The 22,588-nt window shown below is 33.1% G+C and overlaps 1 protein-coding gene across 3 annotated transcripts in view; it reads left to right on the top strand.

Moving 5' to 3' along the window:
- The window catches only part of CDH19 (cadherin 19), a 102,068-nt gene that overhangs the window by 58,463 nt on the left and 21,017 nt on the right, over positions 1-22,588 (top strand). For all 3 annotated transcript variants that reach the window (XR_750453.2, XM_010386337.2, XM_030926212.1), the window contains exons 7-9: positions 473-726; positions 9,859-9,980; positions 15,055-15,176. Coding sequence is in view for 2 of the 3 variants with exons in the window: in XM_010386337.2 (XP_010384639.1) it covers positions 473-726; positions 9,859-9,980; positions 15,055-15,176 (498 nt within the window). In the remaining variant the exon portion in view is untranslated. The remainder of the gene's footprint in view (positions 1-472; positions 727-9,858; positions 9,981-15,054; positions 15,177-22,588) is intronic.

Below are 22,588 nucleotides of genomic sequence, written 5' to 3'. Positions count from 1 at the left end.
TTGCAGAATAATGCAAAATTAAAACATATCCTATTTTGTGTAGCTGGTTAATTTTTAACTCATTAAATAATTGAAATGAGAACCTGTAATTTCTATTTTATGGAGAAAAGGATTTTAGAGATGATATAGTTATTACAGAGCTTTTTGAATTATATGCAGAACATTGTTTTAATTCTATTAAAAGAAAACTTTTTGGAAAATATCTTAAATACTAGGAAATTAATTCTCAGTTTCCTTAGATGTTTATGCCCTCAAAAGTATAATTTTATCTCCAAACTAAAATAGGTAACTGACAATATACACAGATGTTTTATGCCTGATTAACAATTATATCAGAGAGATCCATGTACATAAAAAGAAAAAGGTAACTGAAAGGCCACTGAGACTTACTTTAACAGGTAAAACTTTTTTTCTAAGTAGTATCTTGGGTTACTAAAGCCATTTCTTCTGTGTACATTGTATTTCTTTGCAGAAAGTGAATTTTGAGCACCAGAACCACTATGGTATTAGAGCAAAAGTTAAAAACCATCATGTTGATGAGAAGCTCATGAAATACCACACTGAAGCTTCCACCACTTTCATTAAGATCCAGGTGGAAGATGTTGATGAGCCTCCTCTTTTCTTCCTTCCGTATTACATATTTGAAATTTTTGAAGAAACCCCACAAGGATCATTTGTAGGCGTGGTGTCTGCCACAGACCCAGACAATAGGAAATCTCCTATCAGGTATGTCTGTAAGGTCAGTTTTGCATTAATAAAAAAGTAAATATAAATTAGATTAAAAATAAAATTGCTTTCTTTCTTTTTTTTTTTTTTTTTTTTATTAAGGGGGAGTCTCACTCTGTTGTCTAGGCTGGAGTGCAATGGTGCAATCTCAGCTCACTGCCACCTCTGCTTCCCAGATTCAAGCGATTCTTCCGCCTCAGCCTTCCTAGTGGCTGGGACTACAGGCATGCACCACCATGCCCGGCTAATTTTTGTATTTTTAGTAGAGACAGGGTTTCATCATATTGTCCAGGCTGGTTTCCAACTCCTGACCTCGTGATCCACCCACCTCAGCCTCCCAAAATGGTGGCATTACAGGTGTGAGCCACAGCGCCTAGCCTGCATGCAAATTTAAACAAGGTTATATCTGTATCTACATTTCCTTTTTTTTTTTTTTTTTTTTTTTTGAGACGTAGTCTCGCTCTGTCGCCCAGGCTGGAGTACAGTAGCCGGATCTCAACTCACTGCAAGTTCCGCCTCCCGGGTTCATGCCATTCTCCTGCCTCAGCCTCCCGAGTAGCTGGGACTACAGGTGCCCGCCACCTCGCCCGGCTAGTTTTTGGTATTTTTTAGTAGAGATGGGGTTTCACCGGGTTAGGCAGGATGGTCTCGATCTCCTGACCTTGTGATCCGCCCGTCTCGGCCTCCCAAAGTGCTGGGATTACAAGCTTGAGCCACCGCGCCCGGTCTCTGTATCTACATTTCTGTATGTCATACTTAATTTGTAACAATTTAAATAAAATAGGGAACCGCAATGTCAGTTAAGATGCAGTAAAATTGGGGATTTCAAACACATACAAGAAAGAGGCAATTACCAATTAAAATTCAGTGCATTATAATTCCCTCTTAATTGGGGAAAGGAGATAAGAGAAAAAAAAATTTTAATCCCCAATTAGAGCTGAAACAAAGCTGATCAAAATGTGGCCTATTTAAGGCCGGGGGCAGTAGTTCACACCTATATTCCCAGCACTTTGGGAGGCTGAGGCAGGCGGATCACAAGGTCAGGAGATCGAGACCATTCTGGCTAACACGGTGAAACCCCGTCTCTACTAAAAACACAAAACAAAATTAGCTGGGCGTGGTGGCGGCGCCTGTAGTCCCAGCTACTCGGGAGGCTGAGGCAGGAGAATGACGTGAACCCCGGAGGCGGAGCTTGCAGTGAGCCGAGATCACGCCACTGCACTCCAGCCTGGGCGACACAGCGAGACTCCGTCTCAGCAACAACAACAACAACAACAAGTGGCTTATTTAAATACTATTTACTTGAAATGATATTCAGAAATTGGGAAAACTTTTATAGCAGTGGTCCTCAAGCTTTCTGCCACCAGGAACCAGTTCGGTGGAAGACAATTTTTCCATGGTTGGTGGGGTGAAGGGGAATGATTTCGGAATAAAACTGTTCTGCCTCAGATTATCTGGCATTAGATTCTCATAAGGAGCTCTGTACCTAGATCTCTCACATGCACAGTTCACAACAGGGTTCTTGCTCCTATGACAATCTAATGCTGCCCCGGATATGAGAGGAGGCGGAGCGACAGTAAGGCTGGCTCGCCTGCCCTCACCTCGTGCTGTGCAGCCAGTTTCCCAACAGACCATGGACAGGTAGCAGTTCATAGCCTGGGGGTTGGGAACCTGTGTTTTACAGAATACCACTTAAAGGAGTTCAAAGGGTTAGAAATCTGTTATTGTATTACAATTAAACGAATATTTGCCACCTATTATAATAGTCTGTTATTTTCAGTTACTATGTTATAATTTATTTTCCTTTGTTTTATTTTTTGTGTGTTTGTTTCAGTATTTGAGGTATAGTCTGGTTGGGCATAAAAAAACAAAACTTGTTACATAATTATTTTTCTGACACCTTTCCTTATTCATCTATTTTCCATAAACCTTCATGTATTAATTAAAATGCTGGCTACTGCTTGGCTCTGCGAAGGTCTTGCAGTAGCTCAATGAAAAAGCTCAATTTAATTTTTGATACCAAGAAATGTTCCCACTTTTCCATTATAGTTCATTTCATAAAATGTTGCCTTCTGATATGCATGTATAGTTCTTAGTCATGGATATTTTAGTAATTGTATAAGTGCATATCAATTATTTACTTTAAAAAATATATCTATATACCTATTCATTTTTCTTCAGGGAACACTAAATATTATGCCATGTTAAAAAATGCTTTGATGATTAAGATATTCAATGTTATAATTTATAATAATAAAGTATTGAAAACAATTTTAGGAATACAAGTGAATAAACTATAATTTATGATGCTTGTGATGCATAGATAATAACATTGCATACATTTTAAAGCACAATAATACACAATGAAGAACTGCATGCTTACTACATGTGAAAATGCTACATATATATGAAGAAAAACATAAGGTGCAACCAAATCTTAAAAGGTTTTGTATTTTATAGTATCACCATTGGTGTCTACTTACTTCAGTATGAAAATATTTTAGCTAATGATTTTCACTTTTATACTGGCAATTATAACTTTTTAAAATAACTTGTATCCATCAAAAAATATGTTTTAATGATTTCACAGATGTTTTTTCATTTAAAAGTGGCTTTAAATAATATTGCTTTTTGTACATATGTCACTGAGGATATAGCAGTTTTTGTTGTTGATATTATTGATATTTTTTTCATATGATATAGCTTGATTTAACAAACATTCAAAATACATCATAAAAACAAAATCAGATGCATATGAAAATAGCCACTTCTGCACATTTCAGGAGGCTTCTTTTGGGGTTTCTTTATTTCCTTTTTTCTTTGTAAGCAAAAGATCCCCAAAATGTTTGAACATAAAATGCAAAATGATTTCAATTTGAGTTTTAATTTGATAATATCTCTTCTTTAATACTCACTGCATGGTAAAAGCTATGAAAACCAGAAGAAATATTAGGACATTGTATTTTAGCCTTAGGGATGTTTCTTTGTTTTGGGAGAGACACTAACACATATTAAACATAGTAAATTAGCCCCAATTCATTAAACTCATATTTGTTTTTCCTACTAAGAATCACCTGCTGTTTCTGTAAAGGATGGGAATTCCCAGACTCAGTTTTGTCAAGTCTTGGGTGGGAAAAATAAACTGGTTTAACAAAATATTATTGCTGTAGTTGAGGTCGTAAAAGCTTGAGAAGCAAGATCTACCTTTATATGAATTGTAGTAACTAACCATATGTCAATTTAAAAAAATGGGGCACAGAAATGATGGAAAATGTGATATTTAGACTTGAAAGTGAGATGATAGAATTGTTTTAAGGAGCCTAGTGTGGTAAAAATTAGAGGAGCCCAAACAATCTGTAATAAAATTTCTACCACAAAATTATTAAGAACTTCGTATGAAATTATTCTTATTTTTTTTTATTTTATCACTAAGACTATGTATTATTTCAGAGGACTAAATGTTTACGTCCCTCAAAATTCATATTTGAAATCTGAAACACCAATGAAATGGTATTAGAAGGTGGGTCCCATATTTGAAATCCTAAATCTCAATGAAATTGTATTAGGTGGGTACAAGAAGGTGGGGCCTATAGGCATCAAGTCATACAAGTAGAGCCCTAATGAACGGGATTAGTGCCCTTACAAAGGGGAACCCAGATAGCTCTCTCAGCCTCTCTCTGCCTGTAAGGACACAGAAGTCAGCAGTCTGCAACTGAAAGAGGGCTCCTGTCAGAAGCCAATCATGCTGGCATCATAATCTCATACTTCCAGCCTCTAGAAATGTGACAAATAAATATCAGTTGTTTATAAGCTGCCCAGTCTATGGTAATTTTTAATAGCTGTCTGTGATGACTAAGAAAATTGCCTAACTCTTTTGGACTTCAGATACAGGGATTACTCTTTTGCTATCAATGGGTATGATTCACTTTTTGGACATTATTGAAGTTTCTAAATTAAGCCTAAAGTCAAATTTTGAAGTATTTTGTAAGTGTGAGAAAGATAGCGTATTCTTTCCTGTTAAAAAAAAAAAAAAAAAGAGCAAATAAAACCCAAAGCAAACAGAAAAAAAAGGAAATGAAAAGATTAGATCACAAGCAGTGAAATTGAAAGCAATGGAGTAATATAATGAAACCAATAGCAGCTTCTTTCAAAATATTGCTAAAGTTTATTAATCTCTATTGAGAAAGACCAAGGGACAAACAGAGAAAGAGAAGACAAAAATTACTATTATCAGAAGTGAAAAAGGGAGCACATATATTGATCCCACAGACATTAAAAAGATTATAGGGCTACTTTGAACAATTCTATGCCTATACATTTAGATGAAGTTCTTGAGAGAATCCACTAAATTTATATTAAAAGATAAATAACCTTAGCACACACACACATATATGTATTTACAAACAACCATATATATACAACCACATAAATATGTACACATACACATGCGTACACACAAGCATATATATATCACCAAAAAGTCAGTTAAAAACCTTCACAAAAACAAAGAACTGTTCCAGTAAAAATTGATGACACTTATAAACTCTACCATATGTTACAAGCAAAGAAAACTACAGATCAAGATCCCTCATAAACAAATATAAAAATTCTTTACAAATAATTGTAACTCCGGCTACTTGTGAAAAGGAAAGTATATCCCTATCAACTGGAGTGCACCCAGGAATACAAGGATGCGTCCATATTTTAAAATATTTTCATGTAAATTACCATATTGGCAGATTAAGAAAGAAAAGTCATATATCATCTCAATAGACAAAGAAAAAAACATTTGACAATATTCAAAATTAATTTATTGTAAAAACTATCAGCACAATATGAATAGAAGGGAAGATTCTTAAACAGATACAGAGTATCTACAAAAGAATGCTGCTAATATTATACTTAATTATGGAATATTATGCACTTTTTCCTTAAGATTGGAAACAAGGTAGCAATGTATTCACCAATCCAAATCTATAATATTGGAAGTCCTGGCCATGCAATAAGTGAGAAAAAGAAATAAAAACATACAAGCTGGAGAGAAATAATGTAGTTTTCTTTATTTGCAGATGGCTTGTTATTGTCTAGATCATTCCATAAAATTCACAAAAATGCCCAGTAATAAGTGAGTTTATCAAGGTAGAAAGATACAAGATTATTATAAATTAAACATATACTGAATAACACCCAGCAATCCTACTCCCAATCATTTACCCAGGAAAAAAGGAAACTTTGTGTTTTGGGTCAAGTTGTGTCCTAAAGATACAAGTTGAGTCCTAACATCCAGTACACTCGAATGTGGCCTTGTTAAGAAACAGAGTTATTTTGGAGGTAAATAGTTAAGATAAGGTCACACCTGAGCAGGTATGTTTCTAATCCAAAACAACTGGTGTCCCCATAAGAAGATAGACACTGGGAGAGGACTGCCATGTGACAACTGAAGCAGAGATCAGAGCAATGCATCTACAAGCGGAAGAATAGCAAGGACTGCCAGAAATCACTGGAAGCTAGAAACAAGATGGAAGGATTCACCCCTACAGGCTTCAAAGGAAGCATGCCCCTGTTGATGCTTTGATTTTGATAACTCTAATAGAGTTAATTTATTGTTTTCAGCCACCCAGCTTGTGGTGTTTTGTTGCAGCAGGCCTAGAAAACATACTCACTTATTTTGACATGAAAACCTGTATGCAGGCATTTATGGCAGCTTTATACATGATCTCCAAAAACTGGAATTGACTCAAATGTCCTTCAAGAGGTGAATGGATTTTAAAAAAATAAACAAACAAAAATAAACAAAGCCTGTGGTACCTAAACTAAAAAGATATGACAAAGGAAAGGAGGGTGATAAAATTGTTCTGCGTCATTACGTGATGGCAGACACATGACTATTCATTTGTCCAAGTTCACAGAATTCTTCATGATATAGAGTAAAATACTAATTAGTGCAAACTCTGGCAAAAAATCAAACAGAACTTTGGAGATGTTCCTAAAATTGAAGGCAAACTACTGCAAATGTACTTTATTATATTATAGACAAATAACATAATCAAATGGAGAGGAATTAGGAAAATACAACCTAAGTAATTTTGGAAGAGGGTATTTCATTTCAAAATATAGAGACCAAAAAAAATTGCTGTTCAGAAGAAATGTACTCTACATACTGAGTATATTTTTTTACATGGTTACTATTTAGGGATTGCAGTGTTACTCTGCATGTATATTGGGATTGAACACATGAGTAAATATATTGTAGATAATAAGAGTAAGATTCATTATTGTCAAAGGAAATGGTTACAAATAAAAAAATGAGAAAAGTTACATGAAAGTGTGGCACTGGATTCAAATCTGAGGTATGATACACTAATGCCCTCTTAGTATATATGCAGACAGAAGGAATTATATGGAAATAAATATAGATGTGTTTGTATGCATGAGTATACATACATATATTTCCTGTTGATGTCTGCTCAAAGGACCTAAATACAATGAAACTCAAGAAGCAATGGAAACTCTTAAAACCTAGATCTTGCTTTCTAATGCTGCTCTCCAATCAAAGATACTGCAACTCATCTGATAACTAGAATTCAGAGTTGTTGTAAGGAAAAGACAAGATTATCCTGGAGCATCTTGTGGTTCCAGAACGAAAGTATTCAAAAATGTTAACACTACTCATCTATGGACACTGAAAATTAGTGGATAAATGCTTGAGGAGAAACCAGAACATTTTAAAATAGTTTCCTGAGATCTTTATGAATTACAAAAGAAAGAAAAATAGCAACTTTACCCCAGAGAAATGGGGTCATCATCACCTAATCGAGTGCTCAATGTTAATATTGCCATTCATGAGATAGGATGAACATCATGTTCCCCTGATATGATAGCCTAAGAAAGTATATCACATCTGTTATTCCTGCCAAAAATATGTAACCTTAGTCTAATCATGAGAAAGCATCAGACAAACCCAAACTGAGAGACAGTCTATTAAATAATTGACCAATACTCTTCAATAGCATCAAAGTCTTGAGAGACAAGAACATTGAGGAACTGTGGAGGAGACTAAGGACACAGGAAAATGAAAGGCAATATTGGATTCTAGATTGAAGTTTTATATAAGATTTTAACATTAGAAAAAACTGAGTGAAGAGCATGTAGAAATCCTGTGTGCTATTTTTGCAATATTTCTGTAAGTCCAAAATTATTTTAAAATGTTTTTAATTGGATTAGTGGGAAAATTCCAAATTTTTAATTTTGCTGAGGTGATGATGGAACATATCTAAATAAGTCAGCTGTTTACATATTTTTGAATTTTCTGATGTTTGTCTCCCTAGATTTAAAAATGGGAAAAATATGTATGTATTTTACATATATGTAAAATTTAACTAAAACTTACCTCAAACCAAACAAATTTTGTCCAGTGAAGGTGGAGTGGGGGAGAAAAATTTACATAACGAGAATTTGTGTTTCTAAAAATGGTTAAGAAAAATGATGCATATTACACATCACTGCTTACTATCACATCCTAGAGGGCTACATATACTTTTATTTCTGTTTTAATTAATTAATGAGACCTGAACCAATTATTGTTTATGTGGCTCTTCTTCCTAAATTCTAACAGATGCGCATTAAACTATTAAAGATTGTAACATCCTATCAAACTTTAAATGGGCTTTATGTGCAATGACATTTTACAGAAATAGGATTAGATGTTTAATTCAAAATAACAACTGTTAAAACACTGTATAATTTTGTCAACAAATCTATTATGTGTGAAATGCAACCACTTCAGGATATTTAGGGAAAATACTTATAAATATTTTAAATGGGGGTACAGTTAAAACTGAACTCCTCTAAAGCTTAATTATTTGTAATTTCTATTGAATCTTTATCTGAATACCAATCTACAAAGTAGTATAATGTTTTGGAAACTTTTGAACTCAAAATTAAAATATTCTCATCTTTGCCATATAATTATGGCAAACTTCACTGATATCTCATCAAAGTCTTCAGGAATATACATGCAATGATAAGTCATTATTGAACCCTAGTTATTATTACTCTTTAATTTTTATTATTAATTATTTCCTTGTAGATGAGATATGCTGAGTATTTCAAAGTCTTCTTTCATTGTGGAGGTGGAGGTCATTTTTCAGTTTTTTTTTTTTTAATGGGGGAACTTTGTAACTTGGCTTTCTTCGATGCACAATCAATCTAAAAGCACATTAGAACTATTATATTTTACTTTTGTTTTACATGTGTATACATATAAAACATTTAATATGAAAAATATACATAATATATAATAGATACATATGATGTAATATATCACATATATACATACATACACAGGTAATATATAATAAAACATACATGTATTGTATAATACATATATTTTACATATGTTATAAAATATGTATTATAAAATGTAAAATATATGTCATATATAATGTATTGTATATATGTTTTACATTATATATATATATATATATATATATATATATATATATATATATAAAATCTTTTGGATTCCTGATTCCAGTTTCCAGATTTCAGAAGTCTTTCAGATTTCCCAAAAGAATTAAAAGTCTATCTACTATATAGACTTTACTCTTTATCAAATTTACTTTTTAAACAAACAAAAACATTTGTTAAATATCACGTCAAGTAATTGTAGTAAAATGAACAGATTTGCAAGCAACACCTGTGACGTAGGAAAGAGATCAATACTAGTGTAGGCTGAAGATGTATTTTAATTTATTTCATATAAAAAAATGATTCATAATCATTAATTTTTACCCCACTTATTTGCATTTCTCTTCATTTCCCAAATGGCTTTTGACATTATTTTAGTCATTAATCTATTAACATTCTTTTTTGACATGAGAATTGGTGACGTGTGTTTACAGTTAGCATCCATCAATTAAAATCTAAAGTCAGGTTACATTTTTTTTTCCCTATCTCCATTGAGTTGAATCTTAAATACCTGGAATACACTACTTTAAAAGTTGTTCAGTATTATATATTGGCTATGTAGGGCATGCACTGAATAAGACATCTTATTGCTTAAAGACTATTATGTAACACTGTTATGTAGACAGAATAAAAACATTAAGGTATACTTTCCTTTTGGTTCAGGTATTCTATTACTAGGAGCAAAGTGTTCAATATCGACGATAATGGCACAATCACTACAACTAACTCACTGGATCGGGAAATCAGTGCTTGGTACAACCTAACTATTATAGCGACAGAAAAATGTAAGTACTCATTTGAAATCCAATACAGTTGTTTGCATATTTCATAAATAATTACACAATTTCTACACATGGAGACAAGGCTGCTTTAAAATGTTGTTGGAATTATTTAAATGACATTCAATGTAAATGTGTGTACTTGTGTATTTTATTAGTTTTATTAACATCTGCTTATTACTGCTATTCCAGCTTATTTATATGCTTACCACTAAATACCTTCTAAACTGTTATTTTCTAACAGTAAATAATTTTTCATACAAGAGTAAATTGAGGAAACCACAAAATATAAGTGAAATTCACCTGAAATTCTGCTTGTTTATTTAGGCAGATGGTTTCGTTTTCAGTTTGTAAATTATTCTGATTTACCACTTGGATATTGTCCTTAAAATTATGAATCAGTTATTCATGCAATTATATTGTTTAAAGCTTAAAGAAATAAATATAACACAATATAAAATATCAAAGTCATTTCCATTACTTAGTCAATAGATTTAGAATTGTAAAGTATTAAAATTGTGAACAGAAAATATTCTCAGATGCATCTTTTCTTATAGCTGATTTTACATAGAATTTTAATGATCGTGTTTCCTTTCTTCACTCTTTGTTGAGACGGGAAGCATATATTTCTGTTGTCCTCACTTTGTTAGGCAGATGGCAGGTGATATGGTGGAGTGGAAGGCATCTCCGCGTGTTTTTTGGGATACAATGAACAGTTCTGTGGATGGAAACACTGTAGGAGAGCTTGAATCTGGGTTTTCAAGGTTCCATTTAACTAAACCATAAAAGGAAGCAAATGTTACAACGGAATAAGTGCCCGCTGCAATAGAGGAAATGTCAAAGCTTCTCATGTCAGGAAACACAAAGATACTTATTTTAAATGCAGCTTTTATTCATCGCTTATTTCTGAGAACAATTTTTTTTTTTTCATTTTAAGGAAAAACTTGTTGGAACGAGCTTTTATAACACTGGATAACAAATTTTCATTTTCTTCTTTCTCTAACATTTTTAAAAATCCTACATCATTAAGCCCATGTTAGATCTATTTGGGGAAAATATGTGTAACTGCCGTTTTTTTACTACCGTGAAATCAATACTGAACCAAAAATAATTAGGCTTGACCATTTAAGCTTCAATAGCAATATAAACAAACCACCTAACCAGTGGAAAACAGGGCATTACATACAACTGTTTTAAAAATCACCTGCCTGCATCTGCTAACTACCTTGAAAAGCTTTCACCATAACAATTATACTGATTATAAGAAAGAGATGTTCCATTTGAACATTTTTTTTTTCCAGCAAATGAAGTTTGTTGTGCTTAGTCTCTTTTCTGGAAAGCTTCCCCAGTTAAGCACAATGCTATTTATCAGTACGCCAGCTAAGTGAATAAAACTAATAACTACTTTAAAGTGAAGCTGTGAAGTTTTATATACATTTTGTACAGTAATACCAAAGATTTAATTTGAACTTAATTTCAAGCAAAGTTTAGGAACACAAAGATACAAACATTAAATGAATTTCTTATTAATTTTCTGTCAGTTTATTCACAACTGAATTATGTTATACAATTTAATTACTTAAGCAAAAAGATATTCTGTGATGATGTATGTGCTAAAACCATAACAAATATGAACCTTAATTTTCTGGTTAATTTCTTCTTGAAATCTTTAGAAATATCTTTTCATTTTTAAATGTTCCATTAATCTATTTTCATCCTAAATGTCACACAGTAGAGAAAAGTCTCAAAACGATAAATACTAATGGTTGCTGTATTTCTTAAAGGCCATGGGTGTGTGTGTGTGTGTGTAATAAATCCTAGAAATTTTAATTTTTAATTAATTGAAAATTACAATTTCTATCTTAATTTTAACTGTTATTGTTGGGAAAATACAAGTACAAACAAAATCTCATCTCAGGCCAGAAAACCTCTCCTCAAAGGTACAACAGAGAGAAAAATGTTATTACTGGGAAACATTAAAACGCAATGTGATGTGCATCGTAGGAAATCTAAGAGATTGCCAAAATGGAAAGAAATCTCACCTTTTTATGTAGTCGAGCAGATACAATCCATTATATACATGTTCTCAAGTTAAATGTTATCTAGACGTTCAAGTACGAGGACTTAGCACTATTTGTCACATAGAATTCATTCTATCTTCACTGGGTAGTTGGAGTGACCGCCTGTGTTTGCTAAGTGGTTTTATCCAAAGGACAACTTAACTTTTCATGTCTTTATGACAAGAAGTAGTTCTACAACTTAGAACAAGATCGTTGCTAAAATGGGTCTCCTATCTTTCCACAAAAACTAGGATATAGGGATGCCATATTCCTTAAAGATTACATTTCAAAGAGATGGTCACCATTACTTGAGAAATACAATCCTGGATCCTAAAGCTTCCAAGAAACTTATTGATTTTGAAAGATTTCCATACACTTCAAAAAGACAAAGAAAAAACTTACATACAAAGCTTTTTTCCCCCCTCTCTTTCTCCTTCTCTCTCTCTCTCTGTGTGTGTGTATGAATGCTCTGAGAAAAGGAAGGAAAGAAAAAAGATTTTCCCTTGCTTTCAACAAGAACTAGGCCTCTAATTTTTAATTTGTATTGTTCTTTCAAATTATCATTACAAATAGTACATATATTTTCAATAAAAACACTAAGACAAACTAAAGAATCCCACCCCATACCCTTTAATTGTATGCACCTTTCCCATAGCTTTCTTTCTTTTTTTTTTTTTTTTTTTTTTTTTTTATGAAAAAGAGAAGCCCTGTGTGATGACTTACGCCTGTAATTCCAGCACTTTAGGAGGCCAAGGTGGGTGGATAACCTGAAGTCAGAAGTTCGTGACCACCGTGGCCAACATGGCAAAACCCTGTCTCTACTAAAAATACAAAAATTAGCCAGTCCTGGTGGCATGTGCCTGTAGTTTCAGCTACTAGGGAGTCTGAGGCAGGAGAATCACTTAAGCCTAGGAGGTGGAGGTTGCAGTGAGCTGAGATCCTGCCACTGCACTACAGCCTGAGAGAGAGAAAGATTAACATCAGTAAAACTACACAATATAATAGCTGCAACTTACTTTTTTCAGTACACAAAATACATGTCTGGTTAGTAGATACAACAAAACAATTATATTTATTATTCATTGTTCAGTTGTGTGCTAAGTAGTCTTAATTGCTTTATGTATATTAACCAGTTTATGTAATTGCTTCATGTAATTTACTTATTTGCTTTATGTATATGTTTAATCTTAACAACAGCCTATAAAGCAGTTACTACTATCACACCCATTTTTCAGAATGCCAACTGAGGCATACTGGTTAAGTATTTTTCTCAAATTGAGAACCAAGATTCAAACTCAAGTCATCCAGTTTTAAGCTCACAATAAAACTGTGTTACATTGACTCACTCTTTTATCTGAGACAGGGTTTCACTCTGTAGCCCAGGCTGGAGTGCAGTAGCCTGATCACAGCTCACTGCTGCCACAACCCCCTGCTCACGCGATTCTCCCACCTCAGCCTCCCAAGTAGCTGAGACTACAATATACACTACCACACTCAACTAATATTTTGGATTTTTATTAGAGACGAGGTCTCATTATATTGCTCAGGCTGCTCTAGAACTACTGAGTTCAAGTTATCTTCCTGCCTCGTCCTTCCAAAGCACTGGGATTTAGAGGTGTGAGTCACCATGCCTGGTCAGACTCACACATTTTTAATAAATCCACATAATGTCATAGTTCAGTTGTAATTTATTCTCCCCAATTCTTTTTTGTTGTGCATTTGAGTCATTTATATAATTTGGATGTGATGCAAATAACTCTGGAATGTATTTAAGTGGATCATTTACTCAAATACTGATACCTTAGACTGTAGCTTAAGGCTTAAGTTTAACAGACTGGGTCACAGATATGTGTAGTTTAAATTTCATTATCGATTGCTAGAGTTGGTTTACACTGTTATTTTTCAGCCCTCAGTCCATCACTGGGTGCTGTTTTATAACATATGACACAAGTGGCACGGGCTAAACCATCATTCTTCTTACCTGTGGTGAGAGGCTGTGTGAAGATTATGATAGCGCAATGTGTCTCAACTGCAGGCTATTTGGCTCAACACTTCTGCCGCGAGTTTCAACCAGGGCACACTGACAATGTCTGAACACAGTCTGGATTGACACACTGGGGTAGGAGGGATGTTGCAGACATTTGGGGAATAGAAGTCATGGATGCCGCTAAGCATCCTACAATGCACAGGAGAATCCCCCAAAACTAGGAATTATCCAGTCTAAAATATTAATAGTGACATCAGTGAGAAAGTCTGCTATCAGATAAATTGAATTTTCTCTCCTGTGAATTCTTAGTTCATACTTTTTTCTGAAATGTCTTCTTTTATATCAAGTTGAAGGATTTAAATGTTTTAACCACAATTTTTTCTCATTATGTTTTTTGGATTTTTTGGCTCACTTAGAAAATCTTCTCAATTCAATGTTTATATAAAAACTTTATTTAGTTTTTTAATAACGATTTTACTTTAAAATATATTTAGATTCTAATTATTTGTTTTTAAAAGCTACACTCTAAATTTCAGTGGTTCACAGAATTGATTATTATTTTTGTTATAGCACTGCAGCTATAACCTTACACAAGTAATTTAACTGTAATTTTTGAAACTAAATGGTTTATCAACTTTTTTATCAGTAAAATTGGGGAGGATAATAATCCATTTATTGATCAAGATTAAATGAGTTAATACAAAACTTTAAATGGTTCCTGGACTCTTGCAAGCTCTCCATATACCCTTATTTTACTTTATCTTTTTACTACTTTTTCTCATCACTTATTACAGCCCATGGCAAGTACAATGCATCCAATAAATATTGCTTGGTTTGAATATATTAGCACAGAATTTTTTTCTAGGATCTATTGCTGATAAATAGGTGAATCATATAGATATCCTGTCCTCAGATTGCTTTTTTCAAGTAAAATAAAAATATACCATATAGACTCTAATGTAATTTTAATGATGTATCTTCTAAAGACATATTAAAATATGTCAGATTTTTATTATATATATTCACATTACAGACAATATAGAACAGATCTCTTCGATCCCAGTGTATGTGCAAGTTCTTAATATCAATGATCATGCTCCTGAGTTCTCTCAATACTATGAGACTTATGTTTGTGAAAGTGCAGGCTCTGGGCAGGTAAGGACTCATTATAAATTACAAAGTCTAAACCATATATCATTGTTTCATAATATGTAATTATTTCATATATTATACAATATTGTTATATAATACATATTAACATATTTAATATTCATATATTAAAATTTATATAATTATTGTAATTCTATATTATATATACAAATTACATATAAATTAATTTTTATAATATGTAATTTTTGTTATGCATTCATCTTATTTTAAAACATCAAAAAATTAATTTTATTCTATTTATATTAATTACATGCTTTTATGTTGTGAGCTTTGTATAATATTTTATTTTAAATTTTAAAAACATGCAAATTTCAAGTTTTCTACTTTCAAATTCCTCAAAGGTTTTTAAAAATCTGCTAACGATAGTGATTCAGTAGTTTACTTTTATAGTATATTTATTATTCAGTAGTTCATTTATACTTTGTCAAACAATTAAGAAAAAAATTAATTCTATAGGTTACAAACTCACATTTAAGTTTCTTTTTATTTTTTATTCATCATGCAAGTACAGGTAAAATGAAATATAAGCATAAACAGATGGAGGGAAAAATTGCCAAAATGTTTTTTCATAGCATTTAATCACTATACCAGGTACAGCAACAGAAATAAAACTGAGTTTTGTACAAATTACTAGATATGTAAACATTTATGAGAACATACTCATTTTGAAATACATTATCATTACTTCACAATTTATTTCTTTCACACACTTTCTTATCTGCTGCTCATTTTTTTATTTGTAAAATGTGAAACTTAAATTAGAATGTTATTTGTGCACTTCTAAGCTCCAGTACATAATAAACTAACATAATTATGAGGTTTCTTAGAGCACATAGAAGACTATTAAATACCATAGGCTGTTTTTCTTTAAAAAATGTCCAATAATGTTCAAAAATTTTACAGTCTAGTGTTCATGATACTAAATAGGTATACAGACACTATCAACTCAGTTATTCTAAGTAGCTTTGAATTTATCAACAAAGCTAGTCAGGGACCATTTGGAGTTTACAAAAGCAGAAATTGTATTTCTCTTTCAATAAATGTTAGTAACCAAAGTTATATTTGATCTTCAATTTCCTACTATGCTGAGGAATAGGCATATCTTAAGAAATAAGTACATCTTAACTTTTACTGATTATTACACTGCAACATAGTGAAAATTGTCAATATTTCTTGAAATGATTGTGAATTTCATTAAGCTATGTGTGTTTTTGAATATGATTTCACTGGAAATAATGATCAAATCTTGCCTATAAATATTTTCCAAAATGTTTTTGAAAGTAGTAATAGAATTGTTAAAAATATACAAATGATTTTAAAAATTTAAAGCACTGATTTCTAATGGGTTAGAACCCAAGGATTTGGGGACAGTAAAAGGTGGATATAAAAACTTCAGAGGTGGCCGGGCGCGGTGGCTCAAGCCTGTAATCCCAGCACTTTGGGAGGCCGAGACGGGCGGATCACGAGGTCAGGAGATCGAGACCATCCTGGCTAACATGGTGAAACCCCGTCTCTACTAAAAATACAAAAAACTAGCCGGGCGACCTGGCGGGCGCCTGTAGTCCCAGCTACTCGGGAGGCTGAGGCAGGAGAATGGCGTGAACCCGGGAGGCGGAGCTTGCAGTGAGCTGAGATCCGGCCACTGCACTCCAGCCTGGGCGACAGAGCGAGACTCCGTCTCAAAAAAAAAAAAAAAAAAAAAAAAAAAAAAAAAAAAAACACTTCAGAGGCTCTCTATTGTGTTGCACTTTCCCTAGAACTAAAATTGAACTATTTTAGAAATGTATGGACATACAGTATAGGGTAGAAGAGATCACAAAACAGAATGAACATGAACTTGGACCCATGGCTCCTCCAGAAATTCGGCTTAGACATTTTTCTTCAAACCTGGTGCTATAAGTAGATTATATATTTAGAAATTGGACGTATCTAATATTTTCAAGAATTTCAAACACATCTGGTTACTTAGACACATTGACCAATATAACAAGCAACTTTAAAATAATAACATGTAAATCTAATAAATGATACTTTAAATGTGGCACGCCAGTTTTCTTGAAATACAAATAATTTTTGACATGATGAATTCTATAATTTTCTAATAAATGTATATTAAATTTACATATTAGATGTAACATATTTCTAGAATTATAAATAAAATTATGGTTTATATTTATGATTATATTTCATATTTCGAGTACTAGTATAGTAAATTATTTCATTCATTTCATGTACATGTGAAGTGTACATATGAATGTATTTAGATTATCCATTGATTAGATAGCCTGTTTTTAAACTTTAAAAAAATAGGCTTAATTTACTGTATCTTCTATACACCTATTTCCGTAAATGTCCCATGTGGTAAGTATGTTAACTGAACAAAGTTTTGTGTTTTATATATATATATATATATATATATATATATATATATATATATATATATATATGTTTTTTTTTTTTTGAGCTGGAGCTTCGCTCTTGTTGCCCAGGTTCGAGTGCAGTGGCATGATCTTGGCTCCCTGCAACCTCCCTGTCCCGGGTTCAAGCGATTCTCCTGTCTCAGCCTCCTGAGTAGCTGAGATTACAGGTGAACACCACCACACCCGGCTAATTTATTTTTCGTATTTTTAGTAGAGATGGGTTTTTGCCATGTTGGGCATGCTGGTCTCAAACTCCTGACCTCGTGATTCGCCTGCCTCGGCCTCCCAAAGTGATAGGATTACATGCGCGTGCCACCACACCTGGCCGTTTCTGTTTAACGTTTTTGTATTTTCCTCAATATATAACTAGATTTATGACAGCAGAGACTCTTGGTGATTTTATCCCATAGTTATATATGTATGCAAATACAGTGATTATAACATGAAAAGTATTCAATTCTATGCTTTCAGAAAAATATATTTTACATGCAACCTGGAAAAACAATTTTACATGTTTTGGAAATATGATAAAACAAGCAAAAATGACAATACTAACCATATGGATATAGTTCAAAAGAGAATTAGTAAGTAGTATTTGTTAGTTATACTAAAAAACTCAATATATATATGTATATGTGAGTGCATCAATATATAATAGATATTTTAAAATTTTTATTTGTAATTCATTCAATTTTTAAGTTGCCATACACATGTACATACATACATATATACACACACACACACAAACACACCCCTATATATATATACACACACACACACATTTATATATACAGTAATAAAACTAATACTTGGAAAACATCCCTGATGTTGAAGTTATCTTTATAACACTTATTCAAATATTGCTGGACACATATACTCAATGAAAATAGAAATGAAACTAAAAGATGGTGTGCCAATCCTCTTTTGTATCTTTTCCAAAGTTAATATAATACTTTCAGCAACACAATTTTATAAAAGAAGAATGATGAAATAGTGTAGATGTATTCCATTATTGTCATCTTCACACAAACTTTCATTACACAAATTTTCAAATTACATGTCTTTTAAATGTAGATGTGGAAAAAAAATTATGAGAAATGATGAAATAACTCCTTGGATGATGACATAATCATGAAAATGTTTAAGACAAGTATCTTGACAATATTCAAGGCATTGAAAACCACCATGTTACTAAGTTTCCATAATGTATCAATATTTGTTTATTCTTTGAAGTACCTCTATAACAACCACAAAAATGCAATACCATTATCTACAAATAGGTAGAACTGATCGAAAGGAAACTCAAATGCTAATGTTTATTGCAATGCATTGTAAAAGTATTCTCAGTCTTAAACTCTACTGAGGAAAAGAAATATCTATCGGGTGTAATGGCATAGAGTTTTCTTGTGCCCTGCTTAAAGTATAAGTGTAAAACTTTATGGAAAAAGCTATGAAATAAAATACTTTTTATAAATTTACATATATGTATACTATGCTTCAAAAGTTTAGGTAACTTAGGTAACTTTCTCAACATCATATAATGTAGCAATATGTAAGACAGAATTAAAATTTATGTCTGTCTCCAAGAATGATAGTGATTTTAACCCTGTATTCCATGCTAATCATAAAGACTAGCTCTCTTTAGATTATGTGCACAATTAAAAATGTGAAAAACGGTTTTTCTGTTTCGCTATTCAGAAAGAATGCTATTTATGATTTTAAGGGCAAAAATAAAAGGAAGGTCAATTTGACTGAACCCAAACTCCTTCCTGGGATACGCATTCCTCAAACTGAAAATAAGGGATGTTAGTCAGCCCTAGTTTACAATTTTCCTTAAGGAGGAATGTCACACATCATGAAATAATTATTTTGGGACATGCAGATGTCACTATCAAATTCTGGAAGTCTGTCTCCGTCCCATAAGCATCTGAAAAAATGATACATGGCTACCTGTCATGTTCCTCCACTTAAATCCAAGGAGAAGCCAACAATTTCCTCTCACCCTGCTGTACACATGATAGTTTACGAATTGAAATCAGTGGACACATGGTTTGAGTGCTGTCAATGTATATAACATTATAGTAGATACTTTCTCATATATCAAGATTCCTTGTTTTAATAATCCAGGAATTATGGCTATCACAATCACATGACTGTCGTGTTTCCTCCAATGTTGGTCATAGAGTTAGACTGACTTGGGTTCAGGTTTCTGATTTGAAATTCACTGGGTAGGCTGTTGTTAATACAATTAAAACCAAACACCTAACATTAATATATGCCTCCCAAAGTGCCACTAAAACTTTTTAAAGTGCTGTTAATCTCTTACTCCTTTCTAGAAGTGAAATATTAATGTATGAATACTAAAACCAATGAAGCAATCTCTAAAAAAAAAAATGCTTTCAAAGATAATAAAGCATAGCTCATGTAACTGAAATGGTGTGCATGTGAACCATAATTATTTTAATGCAGTATCTCTGTATAAGTAGTTTTTTAAAATTATTACAAAGGGTAGTAAAAGTTATTTGATTAGGTTCACTGTAATCTTAACAATAATATTAAGTGGTGCCGATAAGGAACCTCACAAGAGCATTCTGTTTAGAAGTAAACAGAGAAACTGTTTAAACGCAAGGAACAGTTAATCAGCAAAATAAGGAAATGTCTACACCATTAGAACACAAATTGTTAAATATATGTGTCAGAAAAATTAAATAATATAAATTCTGGATTAAGCCAAGAGAAAATCCAAAACCAGTATATACTTTCAAGCAGGGAACTTGGTGGCACAAACAAAATGGAAAAACACTTTGACAGCTCTTCACCTTACAATGAGAACATGATAGTAAAGAGAAAGGTGGCACCTTCTTTGATATAATCTCAGCCTGAGATCTCTGAAAGGGAATTGCTAAAAATAAAATTGGGGCAGAATAAAACATGAAGGACACTCAATTTACAGAATGTTGGTAAGAAATAAAAAGCTTCTTTATACCAGAAACTAAAAGAAGAGTATATGCTTAGGATGATAGATTCAGCATGGATTTGTTTCCAGTAAGAAACCCAAAATGAAGTTCACTGTTTCCACTTGCCTAGAGTACTCTTTATTTTTATTTTTTAAAATATATTTTAATTAACAAATACAAATAGTACATATTTATGGTGCATGATGATGTTTATATATATACACAACACAGACACATATATTGTGAAATGACTAAATCAAGTTAACATATGCATTACCCACGTACTTGTTTTTTGTGGAGAAAACACTTAAAATCTACTCTCAGAAATTTTGAAGTATACGATATGTTGTTATTAAACCAGTCAATTGTTATTAGCTATATACAATTGATCTCTTAAACTTAATTTTCTTGTCTAACCGAAATTTTGTATTCTTTGTCCACACTACTCTTTAAAACGGACCAGGCTTCTTCAAAGTTCCAAAGCAGCAGCACGATAATTATTTTTCAGAATATTTACCTGTGCCCATGCATGTGTGCACACACACGCACAAGTTAGAAAAAAGGAAAAATAAAGAAAAAAAAAAAAAAAAACAAGCTATCTACATCACAAAAGGAATTATTAAAAGGGCAAAGAACGTTTAGAAAAATAGATCCTGACACATTCATGTCAGTTTCTGTGTACTTTAGACAACATTCTAGTCTTTGATTGCTTATATGGTTTCTAGTACAGCAATATGTTCTGGGCTCTGTCACTGATCAATTTATTGCTTCTTGGTGCACATTCATGCCTCAGTACCTGCTTTACAAGGTCCTGCGCAGTGCACAGGAATTCCCCCCCCCAACCCCCCTCCCCCACCCCCGGAGAGCTTTTCTCCTTTACAGTGAGTGCAAGGTTGAGCCTTGTCAGTAGAGGGCGATGGATGAACATTGCAGGAGAAGACTTCTCTTCCTAGATCCAGTGCGTGGCATCTTTGCTTTTTTCCCTTTGTCATGCTGCATGGTCAGCTCTCTGGACATGTGGAGATTTGTGTGGTGCTTTGCGCCAGACACACATACAGACCCTAATATACCAAATGTACAGGCACCTGGCAACCAGAAACTGCAACCTGGGCTCATGACAACTGCCTTGAGACCGACCCCCCGCCGCCAGTGTAAACACACTGTGCTCCAGACCGGGCAACGCAGTACGCGCCAAGTCCTGCATTTTTATCCTCCAGCTCACTGGTATCCTGGAGGGTGGTTTCTTCTTTCCTGAAGAATGTGGGTTAGAATGTGAACCCAGGCAACCTGTGAACGTCTCCCATAGGGTATGCTGCAGCTGCACGTCCTCCAAGGAGGGCTGAAGCGGGTCCCAGGGAGAAGACTTTCCGCCCACGATTGTCTGTCCTCTGATATTTTCTCAGAGCGTCGGGATACCCTTTAGAGTTCTCCTTACATCTTTATGGTTGCTCTGATATTATAGCTTACACTTCTATTAGAATTCCTCCTTTCAAATGATCACGTGGTTTTGTCCCTCTGTTGGACCGTGGCTGATACGGAGCCAGGCCTTTCGCATTTCCTGTCCTAGATATGGAATCAGTCATTTCCCAAGATTCTGAGATCCGTTAGTGAGGAATTGCAGAAAATACAGATAGAATTGTCAATAAATAAAATTGGAAAACCTGTCCAATTAATCCCTACGCTTTCTCTTTTATTTTTAATAATGATAAAGACAGCATTAAAGAAAACTTCATCTCATTTTGTTTTTTTGTGATTTTTAATTTTTTTCAGCTATTTTAATTTGTATATTTATAAATGAAAGTTTTAGGAAAAGGTATCACAATTTTTCAGAGAGTTTATTTTAATTGTAACTATTTAAAACTATTTATAGGTAAATTTTTTTTCTATCAACTTGCTACAATCTTACATATAGTTCAGCACTAGTTTCCAGATATCCCTACAGAAAGTTGTTAAATGATTTCCCTTTTTAAGGCCAAAGTATTTTAAATGTCTAATAAATAGATAAATCCTAGGAATAGCA

The sequence above is a fragment of the Rhinopithecus roxellana genome, chromosome 21 (genome assembly GCF_007565055.1).
Source record: "Rhinopithecus roxellana isolate Shanxi Qingling chromosome 21, ASM756505v1, whole genome shotgun sequence".
NCBI lineage: Eukaryota > Metazoa > Chordata > Mammalia > Primates > Cercopithecidae > Rhinopithecus > Rhinopithecus roxellana.
This window is presented reverse-complemented; position numbering and strand designations above follow the sequence as displayed.